The sequence below is a fragment of the Platichthys flesus genome, chromosome 15 (assembly GCF_949316205.1).
Source record: "Platichthys flesus chromosome 15, fPlaFle2.1, whole genome shotgun sequence".
NCBI lineage: Eukaryota > Metazoa > Chordata > Actinopteri > Pleuronectiformes > Pleuronectidae > Platichthys > Platichthys flesus.
The window spans coordinates 19,225,519-19,250,613 of NC_084959.1; the positions used below are offsets into that span (position 1 = coordinate 19,225,519).

The 25,095-nt window shown below is 41.6% G+C and overlaps 1 protein-coding gene across 1 annotated transcript in view; it reads right to left on the bottom strand.

Moving 5' to 3' along the window:
• Positions 1–296: 296 nt before the first annotated feature.
• The window catches only part of cxadr (CXADR Ig-like cell adhesion molecule), a 46,104-nt gene continuing 21,305 nt past the window's right edge, over positions 297–25,095 (bottom strand). Inside the window, exons 2-7 of the mRNA XM_062405792.1 lie at positions 15,118–15,287; positions 11,273–11,477; positions 6,153–6,308; positions 5,906–6,028; positions 4,045–4,183; positions 297–3,064 (exon numbers count right to left, since the gene is read on the bottom strand). Of these exons, the coding sequence (XP_062261776.1) occupies positions 2,782–3,064; positions 4,045–4,183; positions 5,906–6,028; positions 6,153–6,308; positions 11,273–11,477; positions 15,118–15,287 (1,076 nt within the window). The 3' untranslated portion in view covers positions 297–2,781. The remainder of the gene's footprint in view (positions 3,065–4,044; positions 4,184–5,905; positions 6,029–6,152; positions 6,309–11,272; positions 11,478–15,117; positions 15,288–25,095) is intronic.

Sequence of the window (25,095 nt, forward strand, 5' to 3'; positions counted from 1 at the left end):
ACCATGCTGGGAGGCGTGCCAGGTCACAAACCCCTGCACATTTACACTGGAGCCAAACAGCAACCATTGGCGGTGGAAGGGGGTGATTGTGCCTGCCTGCTTCATTGATTTATTACAGTCATTAAGTGGTTAGAAAGTCCCCTCACCTGGTGTAAGGGGTGGAATTCAGTGGCTGATTAAAATTAATCACAGTCAAAAAGCTGCAGGAGGCCACGCTCCCCCAGAGGGGAGGGAAATGAAGCTTTATTCAACCTTAAGTCAATGGCTGCTCCTGCCTCTGTAAACAAACAAACAAACACTGGCCTATTCTTTTATTTTTTTTCATGAACTTTTATTATTCAAAAATACAGCACAAAAAAAACACACAAAGAAAAAACACACCGTGTGCAAACCTCAAAGGAGATCTTCATACAATATTAGTACGCAAATTTAAACGCTACAGTCATTATTGTTAGTAGTAGATGTCATTAATGTTCTGAGCACATGAAGTGACAGTAACTGGATTACCTCCCTAAGAGCTCGGTACAGCCTGTCAGCAGGTGAAAGTCTCACTAGAAATCTACAGGGGCCCATTCTGACAGTAAACTCCCTTCACGTACTACTCACTCACTTGCTCATCACACCCACACAGTAGTGTTAAAAATTGAACCGAGATGTAATCTATTACTCGAAGCAGGCTCAGGTCTCACTTTCCTTGGTGACAGAAAACTGCTTAAACATAAAACCTGCAAAATCTGTTTCTATAACAGTCATGTCCCCAATGATGCTAGAATCCACAAACTCTCACTCAGTCACTTACTCTCATGCAAGCACACACGCTGCCAGAAATTCCCAATCACACCAGGGATCGTCTACATTGTACTGAAAGGCCCCTCCTCTTCTGTTTCAGCACGGCAGAGCATCACATATACATACAAACATCATCTGTGTATCATTGGACTGTGTTGCGATTAGATAGGGTTAGGTCGCAGGAGATTTATATATACAGCCAAAAGTATTTGTTATTTAAAAAAAGTGTATCAAGTACAGAAGTTAAAATAAAGTTTAAAAAAGGAACACAAAGTCATGTTTTGAATATAAAATAAAAGCTTTTTATGACAAGTACTTTTGGGTTGTGGGTGAATTTGCAGGAGTTGAGCAGGTGTGGGGAAATCCTAGACTTGACCTGAATGAGGCAACAGGACCCAATAGGCTCACGCATCAATGTTGTTTTGGTGGCTTTGGGCTGGGTCGTCGATTCAGGATGATGCTACTGCACATAACAGTGCACACTGACGTGCTACGGCCAAACTCAACTAGGGACAACAAGGCACAATTGAAGTCAGTAGAATCCAGTGGTGAGGCTGTGCAGAGGTGAGCTGGTGGGAGGTGTGTAAGGCAAAAATAAGGAATATAATAAGGCGTCGAAGCAAAAAGAAACTGGCCACCTGAATGAACATTATCCAGCACTGACAGACTACAAAACGAGTCCACACAGACAAACAGTACTCAGCTTCCTGAGCCTCATCTCATTAGTTCCTCTTTGGGGAACTTTCTTACTTTACATCCTTCATAAAAATGCCAATTAGCACTACAGGAGCAATGACAGGTTTCATATTGACCACAGAGAGAAGGTTAAATCAAGATATCGGCTCCTTGTACTGCCACTGCAAAAAAAAAAAGGAGCATTACATATGCAGCACCACGAAGGGGGGGTGACTGCTACTACATATGAAAAATCGGAGCTGGGGCTCTTGTCCAGCTAATAAGGTGTGTGCGTCTTCCTGTCTTTCTATTTTTGTGTTTTGGTGATCGTTGAGGTTAGGGGCCTATTGACAGTCAAACACAATTAAAGCGGATTGCTCAGTGAACCTTGTTGTGCAAAACCTCCTCTAAGATCTCTGGGGGAGGGCTGGACAATGGTCTTTTATTGTATTTTAAGCTTGGTCAAGGAGCAATAATCCAGCCAATCACAGGATGTGGTGGCTTCACCCCCCTCTTCCCCATTAGCCAATCTGGTCCGTGTAAGCCCCCCACCTAAACCCTGACTGGACGATTCAAACAGTTCAAACGCTTCAAGAGGAAACGGCTGACCTACATAGAGTGTTTTCAAATCAGAAGGAAGATTAATTCAAAGGGTGAATCTTTTTCAAATTGATCTTAAATTTTTGCTAAGGGTTGGTCCATCTCAATTTACATTGATGTATGGAATTAAAAACTAGTAAAGACTGGGTCACCTGACAAATTATACTGTTTAAAACAATAAATGAGTTATATATTTCCCTATCTCCCATTCACATACATAAACTTATTTTCACGCACACATACTGCTGCAATTTTACACATACATGCATGCATACAGCTGTACAACTGGCCAATTAGGGGCCTGTATCTGAATTCTACAGAAAGGGCCATCTATGTATATATATAAAAAAAGACATGCATTCACTTATGTACAATATAATTTGTATATTGACCATTAAGCTTTATACCCACACTAATTCTTTTTTTTTGTTGAGAAAGCCCAGGAAGTAAACTTCAGATTTTTTTTGTAGTATTTATATTTGATAAAAAGTAAATGTGCTCTGTCTTGATTCCAGTACCACTCCATTTCTCTTCTCAGCACCGCAGCAGAGCCAGGTCTTCATACAAGGAGTATACTCCCATGTGTGTTAATGAAGAGCTACAACTCAGGTGAGTCAGCCCATCCCAGCTCTTGCGCCACCTTCATTGTCTTGTGTCCTACTACTATCCTCTGTTCCCTCCCCATGTTACACATCCCCTTCATCTGAAGAGGACATGCTAGACAATTGAGCCGTCCCTGTTCTGGGCAGGGATCATGACAGCAATGCCTCCCATGCGACTGAGGTTGGGGCCGGCCATCCTGACACCGGTGGGGGGTGGCAGAGGGACCTGGCTCGGTGGCCTCTCGAACTCTTCTGATGAGGGAATCTTGTCGTACTGGGGCTTCAGGGCGTACTCATGCAGGTTGGAAGGCGACATGGAGCCCAGGGAGGAGCGCTGGCTGCCCACGGTGAAGCTGCGTGCTGTCGAAACACGGCTCTTAGGAGGAGGCACGTCCTCTCTGAGATGAAACACAGAGAGCAGCACATTTAGACAATGAATGAAGACAGTTACCTCACTTATGAGTGTCTACTCAAATATATTGCATATGGAAGAAAAAATGCCGAGGTGCAATGAAGCATAATGAAGTGTGATGGCATGCAAGCGTAAACATGCGGAATGTCTGGCCCGTTTGATTGGTTAGGGCTTTGTCTGCGCTGCTCAGCCACTCTTACACACGTACAGCCTATAGACATGGAGCTCAGCAGCCGAATACAGCTATGCCCCGTTCTCCCTCTGCCACCACATTAACAACTAATAAGCAGCAATAATCCAGTTAAATGCTCAATCAAACTGAGCCTGGGGGGCCAGAGCTGTTCAGTCCGCAGCATCGTGATGTGGTGTTTCAGCAAATGTGTGTCTCTGTGTATACGAGACAGGGCCAGTGGTCTAATCCTCTTTGTCCTACAGCATGAGCAGTGTCACATTGTGGTCTTTAGACAGATTCAGCCAGCAGCACCGTGATAGTAAGCCAGGGGGTTGTGTAGAGCCGGTGGGCCGGATGCAGAGTTGGATGGCGAGGAAGCTGGGTGTTTAGGGTAGGTGGCTGTGTAGGGGGTGCGGCAGGGCAGCCAGCAGCAGACATGACAGAGCAGACAAAGCTTTCAAACTGATTACCACAGCTGTTTATTTGAGTAGGGGAAAAAAAGAAAAAGGAAAACCGCTGATGGAGAAAAAACACTTTCATGGTTGTTGGGACTGTGGGTGATGGGTGTGTGTGTGTGTGCATGTGTGTCTCAGATGATCACAGGTTCGAATTGAGTGCTCAGATTAATGGTCACATGTATCCTCTTGCATTTACTACGCTTACCTTTAATCCAGCATTATACAACCTGAGACCTGTTTCCCATTATACTGTATGGCAGAGTCAACACAGTATTACAGAAGAGGGAGCTTTGAGTATCTGTGAACCAAATCTCATTGATGTTTTAGCGAGTGTACCTTATCTCGTTGCAGATCTCCTTCTCGTACTTCTTCCTGTTACGAGCACGGCAACAGCAGAAGAGGATGATGGCAATAATGATGAGGATCAGGAGTACAGCAATTATGGCTCCTGCAATGATGCCTGCAGTGTTGGGGGCTAGACAACAACAGAGAGAATAGGGTTGGAAAGGTTGGTGAAGGTGGCAATGATTCGACTGCAACTACCCGTCTGTTTTCAACAAAGACTTCAAATTATAGGGCTGGGTTATTGCCTGAACAACAGTGGTGCTCTTAGCGGTGCACCTGTTCTCATATAATCAAAGCTGGAATGAGCTAAGCATTTGTCAAGTGCAACAGTCACCAATGTCACTCTAGCAATTGTCCAACCACTGAAGTGTGAATTATATTTTTTGTCCCTGAGACAGAAACAGAGGTGGGATCACAGAGTCTGGGCAGGATAGGCATATAGCAGTATGTGAAGCACATACTGCAGTACTGTAGCTTTGAAAACTGTAACAATGAAACTGTGGTCCTTAGCTGACAAAACCAAAACAATGACATGTAGAAGAAAAGTGCAACAACACCAAAATGTCCATGTTATGATGATCGCAGCATCATGTTCCAGCACTCAGCTACAGCGGCCCCATGCTGCAGCGCATGAGGTTGACAGCGCTGTCACAGCATGTGGTACCGGAGCTTCCATTAGCCAAGAAGCTAAACAGTAGACATGTGGCCTAAATCTCCGAAACACGTCCAGAAGACCCTTTCATCCAAATTGTATATACAATGGAATCTTCAGAAGCCATTTCACGTCGTGGTAGAACTGAGGAACAGACTCTTAATGTAACCGCTCAGCTTGTCCATTCATATTCTATGTTTAAATGTGATAAACTTGAAGATATTTACTGCAGTCATCTACATCTTCTATTGCTTGGTAAGTAAATAATGAAAACTGAGCATTTGCTGTATGTATGCAAGCACTCATAATTATACTATTTCTATGTCTGCACTGGTTATACATTTCTATCTTAAATACTTCACAAATGTATCGTAGCATGATTGTAATAACAACACTTAATGCTAACAATGTACCAATCAGTTTTTTAAAAAAGGAAAATATTTATTAATTTGCATGAATAGGTACATAAGTAGCACCCAGGTTTGTAGCAAAGCTGTTGCATGGATGAACTGATACAGCAGTGACGATGAATCACCTAACACTTTGGTCCAGACTAAAACATCTCACTGAGAGTTCAAGGTTCTACAATAAGAATATTTGATAGTAGACTGAATATTTGTAGGTTTTCCGAAATATGTTCATCATGTTCGCTTAAGATATTGTGTTGTCCATTTAACATAGGTTTCTGTTGTTTACAAACCAATTAACTAATTAAGAGAGTATGTGGCACATTGATAAATATGGAAATAATCTTTAGTTGCACCCCTTAATTTATGTTGTGATTTGGGCACATATTCATATTCCGTCAAGATGAACTGTGATCCTTCCACCAAGGAAGTTACGTTTTGATCCGTGTTTGTTTGTCAGTCTGTTAGTTACTAGGATTACACAAACAACTACTAGACAGATTAATAAAACATTTGAAAGAATGTGGTTTCTCTCTTGGATCAGGGGATGGATGCAATAATTCACTGTCACTTTCTTTAACATTGTAAGACGCAAGGGTGTTTTTCAAAATTTCCATTGATTTCTATGAGGAAAATAAATGGATCTTGATCAAATAAAAATCTGGCATGTTTAGGGGACTAATATTTATGAGTGTGTACAATATGGTGCAGATTTGAATTAAAAGAGCAACAATTCTAAATATGAAATAGGCTTATTACAGGTTCATCAACATTTAGTCAGTTGGGTACTCACGAGGTGTTATATTGAGATGAAGTATACATTCCTCTGTGCCAACAGGATTGGTGGCAGTGCACCGGTAGGTGCCCGATGCGCTGGCAGATGCGTTCCTCACACTAACGGTACCTCCCACAGGGTCTGTAGTGAGGACGAAGCACATGTCATTACAGAGACGTCCGTGTTAAAGAGAAAGCAGACCTGTGTGAAGCACTTCATCACCATTTTGTATTTGTATGGGAGTGATTGTGAACAGGTCTATTACCTAGCACAGAGGCAGCAGGCAGCAGCTTGCCATCACTGATCTTTTCCCAGCTGTATTGCAGGGGGTTGCTGCCCTCGCCAGATTTGCACCTCAGCGTAATGTCTTTGCCTTCCTGTGTGGGGCCTTCGGTGTAGCACCTGGGCTTGGACGGCTTCACTGTGAAGAAGAGGGAAGCAAAGTGTAAAACAGCACATACATCCAGGTGGTCACATAAGCCAACCACACGGACCTCTTGTCAACAAGCCTGTTATTTGTACATTATGAGTCTGTGAATATTTTGTATTCTGAAAGTTTATTTTCTCCCCTGCTTAAAGCAGCAGTCATCGGTGTAATGAGAGCTGTAATCAGAGCAATTGATCCAGCTGCTGTCGTTATGGGGGCTGCCACTCAGGATAATCACAAGGAAGATAAGTCGTATGCCGTTGGACACACAAACACACATTACATCACATTTCATTTAGCTGACGCTTTTATCCAAAGCGACTTACAGTGCATTCAACCCCGAGGGTACATACCAAGGACGACAAGAATCAAGAAAGTACAATTTCTTCAAAATAAAGCAAAACTACAAAGTGCTATAAGTACTTTTTTTTTTTTCTATCTAGTCAAGGTATAGTCGGAAGGGGTGTGTTTTTAGTTTTCGGCGGAAGATGTATAAACTTTCTGATGTACGGATGTAAATGGGGAGCTCATTCCACCATTTAGGAGCCAGGACGGCAAACAGTCGTGTTTTTGTTGAGGGTTTAGCTCGTAGTGAAAGAGCAACGAGCTGATTAGCTGAAGCAGAGCGGAGTGAACGGGGTTGGGTGTAACGTTTGACCATGTCCTGGATGTAGACTGGACCGGATCCCTTCACAGCATGGTACGCAAGTACTAGTGTTTTGAACCGGATGCGAGCAGCCACTGGTAACCAGTGAAGAGAGCGGAGGAGAGGAGTAGTGGGAGTGAATTTAGGTTGGTTAAAAACCAGTCGAGCTGCTGCATTTTGGATGAGCTGCAAAGGTTGGATGGCAGTAGCAGGTAGACCTGCCAGGAGGGAGTTACAGTAATCTAGGCGTGAGATGACCAGAGCCTGGACCAGAACCTGCACCGCCTTCTGAGTGAGAAGGGGGCGTATTCTTCTACAGAAGTATACTAAGAGGTAAGGATGGAGTTAACGACTTCTGTCTTAAAGCAAAATGTGTGCATAGTAAAACAGTCGGCAGTCAGAGTGTTAACAACAAATATGATGACAAAACAAACAGAGCTTCAAATTAAAAGGAGATAGACAGATAGTCAACCAGGTGATGAGAGCCAGGAGATCAATTTTAGATTGCAAAATAAAGCCTGGAGTGGGTGTCCCTAGAACCGAAATAGGGGTCAGGTAGGAGGGGGGGGGGGCTAAGCAGGCATAATCATAAGTATAAACAGTAGGCTGACCATACTGAGAGTCTCCACTAATCTAATAAAACACACATGGCGTAAGAATGGATGGAGGACAGAGCGTGAGAGAAAAATTAAGCGAGTGGTGATGGACAGATGAGTGTGATGGGGGTCAAGGCTGTGTAACTCCTAACTCACTGGTCTGCTCTTTGAGTGTGTTACACCCACACACACATCCATGCGCCACACAGTAAATGTCAAAGAGCTATGACATGTTGAATGCATCTTTTAGAGGTGAAAGTCAACTCGAAATGCCTGTTGGCTGTAACACACTGCTCCTCGTATTAGCACGGCTGTCCGATGAGCAGATTTACTTGTTTGAAAGATGAGGTCAGAGAAGAAGGTGACAGAGGCTGGAGGAGCACAGACAGATAGAGGGCAGAGTAATGCAGCCGACCTGCTTCTGTTAAATGAACAATGTATGGAAATGCATTAATTGCACAAGGCTATCTTGTGGAAGATATAAGCAGAACGGTAGTGCTACATTGTGGTATTTAGTACAGTCAGAAGGCGCACAACTTCAAACAGTGACAACTGATCGCTGAACGGAAACCTTCAAAATAAGCGACTAGCAGTAGTGAAACAGGGAAGAGAGACTTTACAGTGAGATCCTGAATGTGATGCGGATTGTCTAAACTTGAAGCAGGCAGAGCTAAGTGACTGGGCGGCTCAGAGTGAAGGTTGGGTCTCGTCAGAAACAGTTGTGAGAGCTTCTGACATGCACTGCTGTAGTAAAAGTCACTACTCTCCTTCTGTTATCTTCAATGTCTTGATGCAACCAGAGGAGGATCGGAACATGGTATGTTACGCCCTGTCCAGCACCTGGACACAATGTACAGTCGCTGCAGGGGTCAGCATGTGTTTATACCTGCATGTGGCAGTGTTTGCGCCAAGGTACAGTTATAACAAAATGAGGTATGTTTGTGTTTGTGTACACATAAGCATCTGAGTTGTCCCCTGTTCTGAGGACCATCCACCGTGTAACAGGATAAACCTGCAGGTAAAATGCAGAGTAGGCAAGATGTCCTCACCTCTTCTTGTCAGTGTGTCTCTGCTCAGAACACCACTGCCCCTGGGGTCAACAGCTAGCAGCCTGTCAGCTCCTGTAGCCTCCAGCCCTTTCTCTCTCTCTCTACTGAAAGAGACTCAGCAATAGCTGATGCTCTTATAGTAGAGAAAGAGAAACCACTACCATACCGACAGTCAATACAACAAAGTAGCAACATTAACGTGCCCGGCATGATCATATATGATACAAAATGTTTTTTTTAAATACTCTTTAGGAGAAACTCAAGGGCGCCTGAACAACATCAACGAGAGGAATTTATATGATAGATTGTTATTAGGCAAATAATTAATATTTGAATTGCAAATCATTCAATTGTTACTGAACAGTGATCCCAAAAAAGACCACTCTTTATCTACTCACCACTATGCCAATGAAGGGGTGTGGCAGCCAAATCCAATACAATTCAAGAAAATGGCGACCACTTCTTCAAACGCAAAAAAAAACAAAACATACTGCCTTTATACTGGTCCTGTGGTGTCATCCAAGTGTCCGTAAGCACACACATTAAAATTCATGTTTTAAGTCTGTTAATGTCTGCTGTTATCTTCCTCCTGGTTACTGCTGCAGTTCGGGAGAACTTGTGAGTGTCGAGAGAACTGCAGTAACTTAAATGCTTGGATGACACCACAGGAGCCGTATGGAGGCATTTCATGTTTTTTCGTTTAAAGAAGTAGTCACCATTTACTTCATGTATTGGATTTGGCTGCAAAGCTGTTTAACACTAAAACTTCCAAATTTGTTGTGGACTCAAGCAGTTCACCCACCCCTATAATGAATGGATCTTTAATTTTTGGTAAACTATCCCTTTAAGCAGTGATTTATTTTGTGGTTTCTTCTGATCAGTTCAATATTTTATGTAAACTAGCCTCCCCTAAGGCCTTAGTCAGTGGTTATTGGCTCAGATGTAGTTACAGTCTATAGTTAATGATTATCTGTGGCCATTCATTGCTTTTAATATGTTGCTGCTTGGTGGCATCGTAACTCTACATCAGAGAAACCTGCTCGTTTTCAAATAGCTCATTTATTTCTGGTTGAACCAGTTGGTGCAGTGCAGTTACTTTTGTAGACATGATAACATGTAAACAAGCAGAGCAGCCATTTTCTGAGGCCTGTCCTATCTTTAGAAAGGAGGAAGTATTCTGATAACAGGGCTGTGATAGCAGCACAATGTGGAGCTTATACCACAAAACACACTGGAGTATGGGGGTTGTTTTTCCCATATGCAAATACCAGGCAGGTTTCGGTAGGCGATTTACTTTCGAGTCAGTTGTCTGATCAGCAAGGCCTATTTGTGAGTGTGTGTTTGCCTAGGGAGTGAATCATCTGACTTATACAACTCTGATGTGTCACCCATTTCACCCTGTGCAATAAGAAGCCATCTGAGTGCATAGACTCCATTTATAATGTTTGTTCACGTTGACGAAAAGATAAAACACTTTTTGAATGGTTACCTAGGTCTATAGTTTACTATTGATTAGATTAAGATTTTAAAATTAATAATATGTAATCAGATTTTATCATTATTAAACACTGAAAAAAAACAAAAAACTATTCTTTTTTCAAGACCAATATTGAAAACTAATAAATCATGACCACTATAAATAAAAAATAAAATTCAGACATGATCAGAGAGCATCTAGGGTAAATATAAAGTTGTATCAAGGGGGCAATACTCTACAGCCACTGGGAAGGTTATGCACTTGATTTTAGAAGGGATTACATCAAAACCGCCAAGGAGGGCAAAGGGCGTGTGATCTAATGCATTTCCACTGTGTGGAGAGAAAGAATTTACCCTGTGAGGGGAAAAAGGACTGCTACCCTAACGCCAGTTGTTTGTCCTGCTGTAGTGTAGGGCTGCAACTAACGACTAAACTGAGAGGCGATTAATATATTGATTATTGAAAAGATTAATCGACTAACTGGATTACGAATGACACAAAGCTTAAAGTTGTTCGCGGCACACGATGACTGAAAATAAAGACAATAAAGATTGATACTTCATTCAAAAATGTCTTTTAATAAACTTTGCTTTATATTAGGGTACTATTGATACAGAAATAAAGAAAAAACTATTTTTTGTCCATTTAAAACCAAGGACAGGCAAAGTTCTAATATAAAAATATAATTTTTTTCTGTTAACAAAAAAAAGGGATAGTAGCAGCAATAAAAACAGTAACAAACGCAACTACAGTTTTCTTTGGACTGCATAATTGTGATTAAAAAAGACGTTTCACAGGCAATAGGACAACATTATGCTTTCAAACTCGTAAATTTTTTTTATATTTTTGCAATGGATTCTAGAATCTATACGTTATATACGTTAATAGGGAAGTTCTCCAATACTTTTGACTTTCTGGTACACGATGGTGTGGCAACGGACGCTGCCATTGGTCCATATTTTTTCGCTTTTGCACATGTACGACTTTCAGAGATAGAAAGGGAGGGAGATGGCTCACTCCTCAGCAACTTCTATTTGCACCTCGGGTAAATCAACGTTTAGTTCAGCCGCACGGCACGAAAAATACGCGCTATGACGTATGAACCAACGAATCATCGACGATTAAATTCGTCGGCGACTATTTTTGTTGATTAATTGTTGCACCCCTACTTTAGTGACTGTTCCACTCACCCATGACGATCAGCGTAATTTTCCTGCTGCGGATACCGGGAGCCTTCTTCACCTTACACTGGTAGGTGCCCGAGTCTGTGGATTTCAGCCCTGTCAGGTTGATGGAGCCGTCACCGTTTTTGGGGTCGGCTGAGTTGAAGTGGACTCTGCCTTTCATGGGTGGAAAGTAGTCCTCGTAGGACCTGTCGCCTGAGTACAGGATAACCTGTTGGAGAAAAGGAAGTGCAGGCAAGAGTTAGGAACTCAAATATACTTAGAATAATGTCCTGTATCTGACTGATTGGTTTATGGAAATTGAAGTCCTTCAATAAAACAAATAAAGCCATTGCCTTGAAATATCTGGAAAAAAAGCCTTGCTCACTGAACCAACCCAAAAATATGGAAGACAAAAAGTGCCCTTTCTTTTATATCTGCAATGCCCTTCAGCCCGTGCTGCTCTGCCCTTTCGATGCTGTGGAAGAACGAAGGTGGAATAAACAAAGCCACCACTGTGGAGTCAAATCAACACCTGCTGTGTCAACAAAGAGCAGTAACCCCTAATTCTGTCCAAGTGCTTCCCGCCGAAAAAAAAACACACGCAGCAAGGAAAATGCCTAGAAATAATAGCAGGGTGGAGCAAACATGTCTCATAACAAGTTATAGTTATGGGGGGGGGGGGACTAAACACAAGGACACAAAAAGAGAACAAGGAGAAAAGTAGAAATGCAAACATTGAACAATATTCTCCTTCTCCTTTATAGACACTGGCATACTCTTCCACATTTCCATGGAGACAGTCATCAACAGGGTTTTCTGTGCCACTATCAACACCAGGCATACGCACAGCAATACCCCTGGGTGGAGAGGAGGAGGGAAGAAAAACTAAACATGGCAGGAGGAGAGGAAGAATAATGAACCCATCAGAGGAGGCAGAGCACTCAAAGGAAGCATGAGAGGAGCAAAACAAAGGGAAGCAGACTCAGTGAGGTTCTCGTGCATCTACACCAAGTTGCTCCATTTCCAACTGGAAGACTAGTTTCTGGAGCTGTAAAAAGAGGGCGTTCACATTGAGTGTTGTGTTCATCTTGTTCATATTAGCCATATAAACAGGTAACCCTGTTAACATTCCACTTGGATCTCACAGGAGGGAAACTTATCCCTCCAACCTCACTGGGGATCAGAAAATCAGCAGTAATAACAGTGATATGTGAGATGAGACCATGGCGGAGAGGAAATTAAATTGCCTCAAGCTAAACCAGACAAAAACGTGGGCTCATATGTTTACACACATGCACACCTTTAGCTGCAAAAAATCTTAAACTCACAATAACCTTGAGTATCACGATCCAATGTAAAAACAAAACAGCCCATAAAAAAAGCCCAGGGAATAAAAATGAAAAGGGCAAATGACTAGACAAGCTGGCAGGGGCCGCAAAGGACAGAAGAGCGCTACAGTGTGTGCTGCGTTTCATTAGAGATCAGGTCACTCAATGATACAACCGCCACCTGGCCGGGCTCTTCTCAGTAGAAGGATCATGCTGCAGAGGTAAAAGATCTCTACTGGCCAGGCTTAGATTCATCAGACATGTGTAAAGATGAGGTCATTGTCACATGATGCTGTTGCTCCGGGAGGGAAGAGGAAGAGGTGCAGATAATTTGAGAAGCAGAGGGCTGCGATACCTGTGTACAGTAAATCTGCAGACTTGTTTGTCTTTACGCTCCCACAGAGCCTTTAAATGCAAGGAACTCCAAACACTGCTGCCACATGCTTTTACTGCAACATTTCTGCCCCAAGATGTTTGCAAGGTTAAAGCAGAGTCACTACCTGAAAATGGAATTAGTATCCTTCATTATTCAGGCTACATAGAATCTAACAAACCGTGGCCACTAGAATGCACATTCCTAACTGATACACAAACATTCATATTTTTTGACAAATCATGCCATGCCTTTAAATCCAAATCCCTGGGAACAAACACACATTCCTGGCACAATAACTTGAATAAATAAGAAGCTCTGCTGCTGCTGTGCTCAAGGACAAAAGAGGCGGTGTGTATGACATGGGGATTTTTATGTATTTTTCTAAATACTCCTATTCACACTGGTCAGATTTGATTTCAAAATTGTTCCCACAGTTGTGGTAAAGACAAAGGGCACAACCTCCTTTCAGCTAATCTGTAGCCAGGGAATGAGGGACACATGCAAATGACTGTTACTATAGGCATGCCTGGCATCTCTCATTCAAGCCCAACAAAGCAACATGCATTAGCAATGCTTCACCACCCACTAAAAGAGCCTGACAATATGCGGGATATTCCAGATGAAGGGGGGCATCGTTACCCACCAGATACCGGACTGAATAGATAATAATGTGGCATTACTTCAGATTGCATCAATGCAAAAATAATGCTTTGAATCCTGTGTATGGTTTATTAATATGAATTTAATTAAGGGTTACTTACACATGCCAGACACACCACATAACAGCTTTGACTCCCCAATTCATGAGGTCCCACGGACTGATCATGAGATCTACTTTCAAGTTTTATCTTACAGTAGCTGTTCCATTAAGAACAGTCTTGATTTTCTCATCTTAAACCAGTGAGTAAAGATTTTCCATGGTTCCTGAGCATCTGAGAGCCTCAGGCTATAAAGTTTAGCCTTCATTCATGTCTCCTTGTCGAACCGGGTATAGCTTTTGAGGAAGCAGATCGGCCTAATTCCATTGAACACTGTCACATATATTAAAAGCAGCCTCTTGGAATTAATATGCTGTTAATTACAAAGAACCTACTCTGTGCATGACTTCATGTTGGTTAAAGGCTATATGAATGTGAAAGTGTGAATGTAGTGAGCAAAATCAGATAAGTCAAAGAGAACAAATACCCTCAGAGAAAAATGTCTAGCCCGTTCAAATTCCAACAAAGGTAATGGTTGCTAAGCAAAATGGCACGTAATAAAGAAAATAACACGTGCTATTAGGGCACATATCTGGGAACTCATTTGTACAGTTACATTCAGAAAAAAATTATATGGTGCTACTCCAGACAGTGCGGAAAGCAGTGACCAGTAGCAGGGGGGCATACTCCTTACTGGGTGAGAGCAGAACTGGTTGGGTCAGTTGAAATAGGGAAACTGGGTGGGTGACGGAGAGAGAAATCTACGGGTGAGTCTTTGACCTATTTGTAACATTCTGGGGTAAAATAAACCAAAACAAAAGCAACAAAAACTAAAGCCAAAGGACACAGGTGGAAAAAAGAGGAGAGGGATGGGAAAGCTTTGTGACAGGTGGGAGAGAGGCGGAGCAGTGAGCCAAGGGGGGAGGGCCGCACCACTGGACTGATCTGTACAAAGAATCTGTCTCAATGGCTTTGAAAGCCTGAGGTTCTTTGGAATCCATGCAGAGTTTTGTAGTCTTCCCTTTTCATGGCTGAGGGCCATGCTGGAAAGGAAAGACACAGCCTGGGATAAAGCAGGCTCCCATCGCTCCCACTATGTGTCTGTGAGAGAACTGCAGAGAACAAACGCCCTACAGAAATACACCAGGCTCAAATTACATTTGTATTACATACTGTATGCTTCCTGTATAACACTGCAGCACTCCGAGAAAATACACACCTAACGTGGAAAATGTATTGTATTTCACCGCTTGCACAACACATAAAGACTCCTCAGTGCTAAAATCAAACACTGAATAATTGTAGCCTTCCATTGGAGAAAATGAAACAAATTCTAAAGCTTCACACAGGGGATCAGTTTGCAAGAAAACAGAAAAAAGCTGGACGTCACTCTACTGTGTTAAATAAAAGCAGAACCGATAACTTCCATTTGCAGCAACACTGTTTGTAGGGAACATCTACACGTACCACTTTGTCCTCTTTCTGGTTGTCGGAAGACAGTAAGCTCCATTCAATATCCAGCGGTCCAGAGTCTATAGTTGCTAGAGTAAACTGACAGTCCAGCTTCACAGTCTCACCACTGGCCCTCTCTATGGATGTGGACTGTGTAGACGTGATGTCTAGACCCGAGATCAAACCTGGACAGAGACACAAAGAGCGTAAGTTAATGTCAACAAACATGTATGATAATGAAAATAACTAGACATGTTTTTATGTATTGAGTATAAGCATCACAAAGCAACTCTGGCTTCCTGCAGTGTTTTACTTTGAGGCATTCAAAGACCTCCTTGACTCTGCACCTATTTCATAGTCATACCAATAAAAGAATGCAGGAAACCAAGGAGTAATTATAGATTAATTTATGAACATTGATATTTATGTTAACACCTCCCAGCTGGGTATAATTGCATATAATATAATTAATCAATTAACCTGGACCCAGATAGTTGACAGGAAAGCGATTGATGGAGTAGACAATTAAAAGTGATAGTTTTATTAAGTTCATTCATTTTGTTTGCTAAAAGCCACACTTAATTATGATCTGATGAATGTCCAACTTAATGTGGTGACAGTGTGAACTAAAAGTCTGATGATAATTTGAAATTCCACAGGATTGAACAGTGTAAAGGTTAAGGGTGCATTTCACCAGAGCTACAGATACAGGAAATGAAAGAGAAAAGCACAGTTAACCGAAACTGCTGAGGAGTCAAAGTCTTAGAGTATTGAACATTTAGTTGCTTAGAGACTGCACATCGTTTGTGAAGAATCATTGAACTGTTGGTATAAGTATGTTACGCTGCTCATTGTTGCACATGTGTGACAAATCGATAATGCTTTGTAGTTTAGTGCAGGCCTTTAGCAGTGCTGCCGTCATGTAGAACAGTTAGAACCTGTCAATAACACTTGTGGCTTCATAGCAAAGGATTTCACTTTCCACTGGTCATAACCTTGCTATGAAATAGACCAGTAGAAGGTGGCAGTCCTTGCTGTAGTACTTGTGAATGGTAAAATAGTACCAACCAATAGAATCGGGGCGGAACTGACATTTGGCCTACGATTCTAAGCAGTGCCCAGATTGACACTTGCATTTAATTTTTTAATCCACCAGAACCAGTTAACAACAGCCTCCTCTTAAATCCACTACTGAAATGTCTCACTTGTTTATAAGTGTGTAAGACCTTCCATCAGTCCACAATCAATCCAATACAAGAGACAGCCAAACATCTAAAATCAAAGAGAACTGAGAGCATTGCTGCTGACTAAGGCTATAACAGGTGGTGGGATACATGTACTCTTTAGACGATGCAGACGCAAGCTTTTAGAATCCATATAATTTTTATTTAGTCAGTTAATTTAATTAATTTATTGGCAGATATTAAATATAAACTAATCCAAGTCATGTTTTCACTAACGCGTTTCATCTTAATTGAGCAAATTGCTGTTTTCTTTACCAGAGAATTAGTCCTTTACATTTAAATACTTTATATTAACATCTGGAGTGAGCCAGTATATATTTCACAGTAGTCCAAAATGGAAAAACTAAAACACGTTTGGGGTTTTTATGACAACTAAAGACTATCAAAAGTTCTCCTCATGTTTGGAAGAGGAGAGTGAGGTGAGGGATATTCACTGCAGCATGCAACTTCACCACTAAAACCTACACACTGAACGTTTAACCTGGGAAAACAAAAGGACAAATTTATACCATAAACAACATGAAAAAGTCCATAACATACAAGGAACATAGAAAATAAATAAAACAATACGGCATCAAAGACTATGACACACATTAGTAATAGACAGTGTACTGGTGTTACAAGCTTCACACCCTGAACTGTCAAGTCTGCATGAACCAAAACCTTTTTCAATAGAATTGATTTAATCTCAGTAGTTTTTTATCTACATAAATCAGGATAGCATGAGGTGACATTCACAATATGAACATCAGAGTACTCTACTCAGCATAATGACCCACTTTACTCCTTTTATACTGATGATTAATCGACAGTGTTTTATATTTACTACAACATTTCAGCCAGAAGGCAGAATTTGTGATCTATTTTTCAAATGGTTTTCCTCTCCAGCTTTGGCAGCAGACTCTCTTTAAATTGTTATTACGTGTATTGTTTATAAAGTTTTGTTCATCTAGAGACCAAATGAGGTGCACTGACTGACACGACCAGATCCCAGCCCTAACATTCTGTCTGGTAACACCTCAGATTAATAATTGCTCACATGGTTTTAACCTGCTTTGATGCATGACCGTGTTCATTTTAAACAGTGTAGAAAATAACTTGCAGAGACCAAAGGCGGGTTGGTGAAAAGTTCTTTAGCCTGCTACTAATTGTGCCGTTTGGATGCAATACAGATGGAAATAGTTTGAAGTGACTTGATTTATGGAAGCATTTTCTGTCAGCTGTTTAGAGTTCTTATTCTGAAAATGTGTCAGTGATAAAGTCAACATGGCTCCATCTTGTCTGACAAGCACATTTTTCTCTTAAAATATGGATAATGTAAATCACACAGTGGGTAGAAAGGGACTAGCAAAGCTTAGCAAAAGGAATGATGGTGATAATAAAGAAAATCTGTGGCCTGTCACCAAACTGGAACGCACTCTTAAGCGTTTTATTCTTAGAACGACTAAACATAATTTCCTGGTGACATCAACTGGGTTAAGATTCTCCATTCAATATGAGATTTAAGCCCCAGCAAGGAACACAGTCCATAGAGAATGGAGTTGTCACACGCTGCCTCAACACATTAAAACCCTTTCGACAGCCTGCCACCTTCCAGTCAGTGGGGGAGGGGGAAGAACAGCTTTAACACAAACAAAAAATTACCGCAACATGTTGCTGCTAAAAGACAAGCATTTATCACATCATACAGATGACACATGTAAATAAAATTCTATGCTGATAAAAGGAGAATTTCTACCTTTTTTCAAAAACTACAGCATTTTCTTTATCTGCCTCTGGATCTCATTTAGTTGCATTAACACTGACAGAGGGAGAGCTGCCGCAAATGTGAAAGATAACAAATGAAACAGGTGTAAACCCTGGCATCTGTACTCACTTTGTCAACAGGAAAATGAACCTCTTACCTCTCTATGGAAAGTTTGTCTGACAAGGTTTCCTCGAAAGACAAACAAATGAGAGCATGTTCATCTATTCAAACACAAAGGGATCTATGCAAATGTTCAAAGTGCAGTTTGTAGTGTAGAACGTTTGCACTGGAGATACAGTATCTTTTAACTTTGATGTGCAAAGGAAACCTCTGATCACTAGAGTTGGGCATCTTTTAATTAGTCTTTACTAGGGATGGGCATAATTAATCGACGATCGATTAATTGATCATTCAGAATTTCGTCGATGAAATTATTTTTTCATTGAGAAATTCGCTAATTACACATTTGACCACGGGGGGCAGTGTTTGAAAAAAAACGCCACAGGCCTAGTCAGTTACCTGCAACTGTCTGCGAGGTTACCGTGTATTTCAATTTCCAAAGTAAACATTAAGAGGTTATGGCGAAGTGTAGAGTGGGACCATTTTGAGTTAAAAAATGACTTGGTTCACTGCCAATACTGCGAAGCTATCCCCGAGCTATCTTGTAATAAAGATCTCAATGAGGAAACACGCTTTGTTTTTTTCACTGCATTTTGATATAGCCTATATATAGTTTATTTTTTAACTAGAAAATATTAATGATTAATCGAAATTCGTCATTAATTCTCCCGTCGATCGATGAAGACTATTTAATTGAACGCCCATCCCTAGTCTTTACCCGCCTATATCTTTTATTACGGTGCTAAATCAATACTTCTAAAAAGGGTTCCAGTGCATAGATGGGGCCACAACCGATACTTTTTTCTTTAACAAGGCACAAAATAACAGTCGACAACACAAGCACCTTTTTATCGCCACGGCAAATTGGAAGTTGGGGTTTAACATATTAACTTTTAACAGTTACAAACATAAGGACAAAACTCATTTACAGAATAAAAATCACATTCTAAATCGAAACTAACTACAATAATTTAACACAAAATAGCAGTTTCCAAGTTTAATACAGAAAATAACTCCAGCTCCAAACTTGTAATCTATTGTTTCCCCACCGCCAGGGTCAGAGATGCTCACACATTTGATGCACTTCCCTGTGTCTAATGATATGTGCTGGCAGAGCCATGGAGAGAATGTTTTGGACCCAGAGTAAAGCACGTGTTCTGATGTTTGTTGCCTATAAGGCCTGGTGCACACTAGAGGATTTTCAACCCTTAACCAATTGTAGAACTCCCACAGACATAATTAGATTAGACCGATTTTTTATATCATAATAGTCAGAAAGAACACGCTAAACAATTTGGCCAGAACGCAAGACCACATTCTTGCTAGAGATGCACCAATTGCAAAATTCTTGGCCGATACCGATTTCCGGTTTTTAAGGAGGTCTGACCTGCCAAAACCGTTTTTTCCGATACTGATTTTCTAAGAAATAACTATAATCATATAATAGACACCATATTTGTTGGATTGAGTACCCTTCTCCCAGACAACATTTTGCTTATATAACTGCGATTAAAACCACAACTAGTGGTAGGCTATATGCTATCATAACTCCCCTTTTCAAGAATAAAACATCACAAATAAGAAATAGAGTGAGAGTTTCAACAGTGCCTCCTGAGCAGATTTATTTTGAACACTGACATTCAGTCCAGTTTACAGGTCAATAACTAGGATAAAACTAAAATAAATACAAACAAAAGATAAAGTGCACTATTATGTACTGAAAATAAACTGGTTCTCAAAGTAAATTGCACATTTCAGGCCTTTGACCTCTCTAAATAAAAAAGTGCATCATAATATGGGATAAAAAAAAAAACATCAATACAAACAGGTAGCTTTAGGTTGTGATCAAAGTACTCCATCCCACTCCCAATGCAATCAATTAACCATCAATGGCAGGTTCTTCTTCACAAACAGAAGCATCTCTGCCTTCTCACCAGAAAGCCTGTTTCTTTTCTCGTCTATGACATTACTAGCCAAGCTAAACAAGCGTTCGCTATCGACGCTTGTACATGGAGCAGAGAGGTAGGCTTCGGCAAGCGAGGCAAGTGCAGGGTAGTGTGTTTTGTTTTCATGCCAGTATTTCAGTACATCATTTACAGCTTCATCTTCAGATCTCTTGATGGGCAACTCGGAGAGGTAACGATGTAACTGCACAGATGAAGGGCTGCCCAGCAGTCGCTCTTCCTCATTGCTAGCTCTCTCCTTCAGTATCTCAGCATGCACCGAAAGCAGTGGACTTGCCCTTTTGGCTGCAGGTTCCCCAGAAGGCTGATCAGGTGTGGGTTTGCTGGCACTGGTGTCCACTGTGTCCAGCATGTTCAGAAGCACCCTTTTCACCTCATCCTTTACTTCTGCTGAGAAGTAGCAGGTTTTGTATCTGTATCAAAAGACAAAAGGAATTTTATTTTTTATTATATAGCCACATTAGCCAGGCAATACATAAATATTGTGCACTCTGAACATACACAAGCAGGCACTAAAAGGCCAACAAAAAATACCTTTTTTTGTTTTAATTAATTTTATGTTTTGATATACCCATGCAAACACGTTAGCCTATAGCTTAGTAGCAAATGCTTATTCATTTAAGAATAGTAGTGGGCTGATTAACATTATTAATAGTAAGTTATAACTTGCCTGGGATCCATAGCAGTGGCCACAGCGTACAGTGGATTATTCTCGATGTCTTTAAACCTTCTCTGGACTGCTTCCAACAGCGTGGCTTTGGCAGTGCCCACACCACGGTCTGTGTCTGCTGCTCTCCCCAAAAGGCGCTTCAGTGCGGTGATTTCAGGGATGACAACTGCGGCGGTGGCTGACGAGGAGCTAATTGTCTTAGTGAGTTCCTCAAAAGGTTCAAGGATGCTTAACAAATTCTCAATTAACCCCCACTGAGTACGGCCGGGAGCTCGTGTTCTGTTGCGTATAAGCCCAGGGCACGTTTCTGTTCCAACAGCGACTGCAACATATAAAATGTGCTGTTCCACCTCGTGGGGACATCCTGTTGCAAGCGCTTCGTGGGTTGACCCAACTCCTCCTGGATAGCGTGGAGATTTGAATAGGCTAGCGATGAGTGTTTGAAGTGAGTGACTATTCTCCTGCCTGTTGCCACAGCGTCAGTGATAGAGCGTTGAGACTGCAGTCCCTCAATCACCGCTAACTGTAGTGTATGTGCCATACACGGGAGACTGGGGAGGTTGCCATCATCCAGTGCTTTGGTCATATTCCTAGCGTTGTCACGCAACCCGACATGAACCCTCTTCTTATCGATTTTCCACTCCGCCAACATTTTGTCAAATTTGGCTCTTAGATTGTCGACGGTGTGGGACCCGGGGCATTCCTCACAGCGTAGAAGGACTTGATGTAGCTCAAATTCATCATCCAGCCACTGAGCAGTCAGGCTCAACATTGACATTAAGCTCACGTTAGAAGTCCAAATGTCCGTTGTGAAACTGACCGGGGATTTAGTGCCGTCCAGCAGTTTGTGTATATGGCTTGAAACTCTCTCAAACAACTCGGGCAGCGCTGTGTCAGAAAAGTACCGCCTACTTGGTAATTTGTACCGTGGACTCAGGTGTTTCATCAGGTTTACGAAGCCTTTATCCTGTACTACGCTAAACGGCTGGTCGTCCAGAGCCATGAACTCCATTATTTTGTTAGTGGTGGCGTTGGACTTTTCAGTGTTGATGTCGAACATAGCAGCCATGGTGGAGGGTTGTTGTGGTTGCTGCGACTCTGCTGCATCCCTCCTCTTAGCGGCAGTGTCCTTATATGTGCTAAACACACTTGGGTGCTTCTTTTCCAAGTGGCGTATTAAGTTTGTTGTTCCAAATGTCTTAGGCGTTGATCCCCCCACGGCTTATTTTTGACTTGCAAGCATTACAAACAGCGTGTTTTGGGTCGTCCTGGCACACAGTGAAATAAGTCCAAATCAGCGACATGTTTTCTTCCCGAGTCTTGCTAGTTTTTAGCTGTTTTGCTCTGGGCGTCTTGAGCTGCTATGCACCGCGCATTGGGGTGAGTTTGATCGGCCGAAAACCAGAAATTACGACAGTGACCGGCAGGTCACCGATTGTGGCCGATTGGATATAAAACCAGCTTTTTTTTTTAAATCGGCAGCCGATTGATCGGTGCATCGCTAATTCTTGCTGTTTGTATGAAACCATTTTACAGTGGCGATTCCTTCTGATCTCAAAGAAACAACATTAATGTTTTAGTCACCGCTATACAAGTACATAACATCCAGTAATCTTGTTGTTTATTGTGGGTTTATGCTCAGTATTCCATCAGAGCCGGGACGAATCAGGTCTAAAATCCAGGATGGACAACTATTTCAGTATATAGCTTAGACAACGAAATCTGCGCTGTGATTTGGTCAGGTAGGTACAGGCCATGTAGGAATCGATACCGGACGATGACAGATTTCAGAACTTTGTTTTAACAATCTCACAACCTACGTTGGGCTGCACTGCTGCTTTTTCAACTCTATGTAGAGTCTGAGCAAGGTCAAGATGATAAGCAGGATGTCGACGTAACCAAGAAATAAAATAATCCCTCTAGTTGTGGTTGTGATTTTGTGTGATTGTGCTGAAGTCTTTAGATCCTGGCCCTCAGGGTGAGGAGGATGTAAGCTACATGTTGAGGTCCCTGCCTCATTTCATGTCTGTTTCAGCCTCCAACCACACTCTGAGCCCTGAGCGATGGCAGACAACTGAATGAAAATACACCACACAAGTGTATCCACAGAGAAATGACAGTCTCAGTCACACCGACTTCTGTTGAAGCTCAGAGGCTGGCATTTGAAATGGTTGCAAAAGCATAGTTTCATTGCCTGGCCACCCCCCCGGTGCTGCAGCTGGTAGTTTCGGCCCACAGATTATGACAGATGCCCTTGATGGGAGCGATCCAGTCCCTTAAGCAGGAGCAAGAGAGACGCGGCGCAATATAGAGAAAAATGAGATATGTCTATCACTGTCAAAACGGATACACAGCTTGGCATCTGCATGACAGAGAGCAGTGTCGATTCATCGAGCACTTAAAGAAGCTGGGGTATTTTTCAAAGTTGCATAGAAAGAGGGGCAAATTGCATCAGGGTTCCCACGCTTGCTTTGAAAAAAAATTCCATGCTACCTCCTGATTTTCCAGGTACCATATTAAGTGATGATCTATAGGCCCCTGAAGCTTTTCGCCCCCATCTGCGCCCCCCTCCCCTCACACACACAGCCCCCTAGGACACCTGACTACTTAATTTATTTAAAAAGATGTGCCAGTCAAGTCTACATTGTAAATGCTTTGAGATTATATCTTATTGATATATCAATGCATGAAATAATGCAACAAGCTGTAGATGAACAACAATTTATTGAACGGGAACTTTGAGAAACATGAGCACTGGGATTGATATATTTTCTCTCTTCCACTCCTCTCCTATCTCATCCTGTCTTCTTCTCTCCACACCTCCCCTCTCGTGTCCGCTCATGTCTTCTCTTCCTACTCTTCTCAACTCCTCTCCACTCTTCTCCATTTTCCTCTGTCATCCTCTACTCTTGTATCCTCCTCTCTTCTTCTCCTCTTTCATCTTCTCCCCTCTTCTCTTCCTCATCCTGAATCTGCAGCGTGTCATTGTCACTCACTCCTGTAATGCATCACACATTTGAGATTATGAGTCCTACGTAGAAGGGGTAGTGTGCCTACTCTTACTCTGTAAAAGCTTTTGAAAATCAAACTAATGAACCTAAAAGGGAAAACATAAGGCTGGTTCCCCTGTGGTTCCTCAGTACAGCAACCTCACCAATAAGCTTAGCTTAACGGTATAGATGTATAGAATCAGTCTGGTCATGATCAATGATTTTTTTCAAAAATGTCTCACCCCAAATGTTGCTATTTAGTAGTATCATTTTTTTAAGAAAAAAACGAAAAATCACAAAATAGCTAAAAGTAGATATAACAATGAATGTTACAAAATTGATCAAAACTAGACTGGTCATGTCAACTAGTATAGAAGTAATGTCACAGCCTAATGTGAAAATGTATTGGTAATTACCTAGCAATGCAAGCTTGCCAACACTAGCTAGTTAGTTAGCAAGCTGAACGTTGGCTAGCAAGATTGCACTGCATGTTCTTGCTAATCATCAATAATGAATCCAAATTCAAAACAAACTCCCCTAAATGTGGTGAATAACACGGTTTTAGGAAAAGTCAATCAGTGAAATACATATGGGGATCAAACATAGTTCTAGTATTTTAAAAGCAAGGTAAAAATTACCTCAACAATTCTAGTGTAAGCTGCTAGCTAGCAAGTTGCAGCTAGCTAGTTAGGAAGATTGCACTACTAACTAACGTTGATAAACCCAGGTTTACCACACAGTTAAAACACAGCCACTTCCATTTGAGGATAAACTTGCATAAGATGTTTCACTGTAGATGTCAAGGCTCCCGTGTTGGCCGGTAAATGCATGTATTTGACCCTTCTATTGAGATTGCGAGTAATGTTTCTTGGTTATTATTCCCGAAGTCCACTAATCCGAAACTATACTTTTAAAGTCCATATCACCAGGTTGCCTGATCAAATTCCAACATCCAATACACCATATAGGATGCCAAGAGCATGTTCTACAACATGGGACTACCATTTCTATCTACAGTAAAAGGTGTTCACATGTAAAGGGTTTTTATAAACTCATCTTAATTCTGTGCTCAATAGTTTCATTTTATTACTATTTTACACATCATCCAATACAATTTTCCAGGACAACTGTTTCAATTTCCATGTAAGTGTTCACTTTTGCTCAGTTTCCATGACTTTTCCAAACCTGGAAAATGAAAAAATAAATTCCATGTTTTCCATGGTTTCCAGGTACCGTGGGAACCCTGTGCATTCAGGGG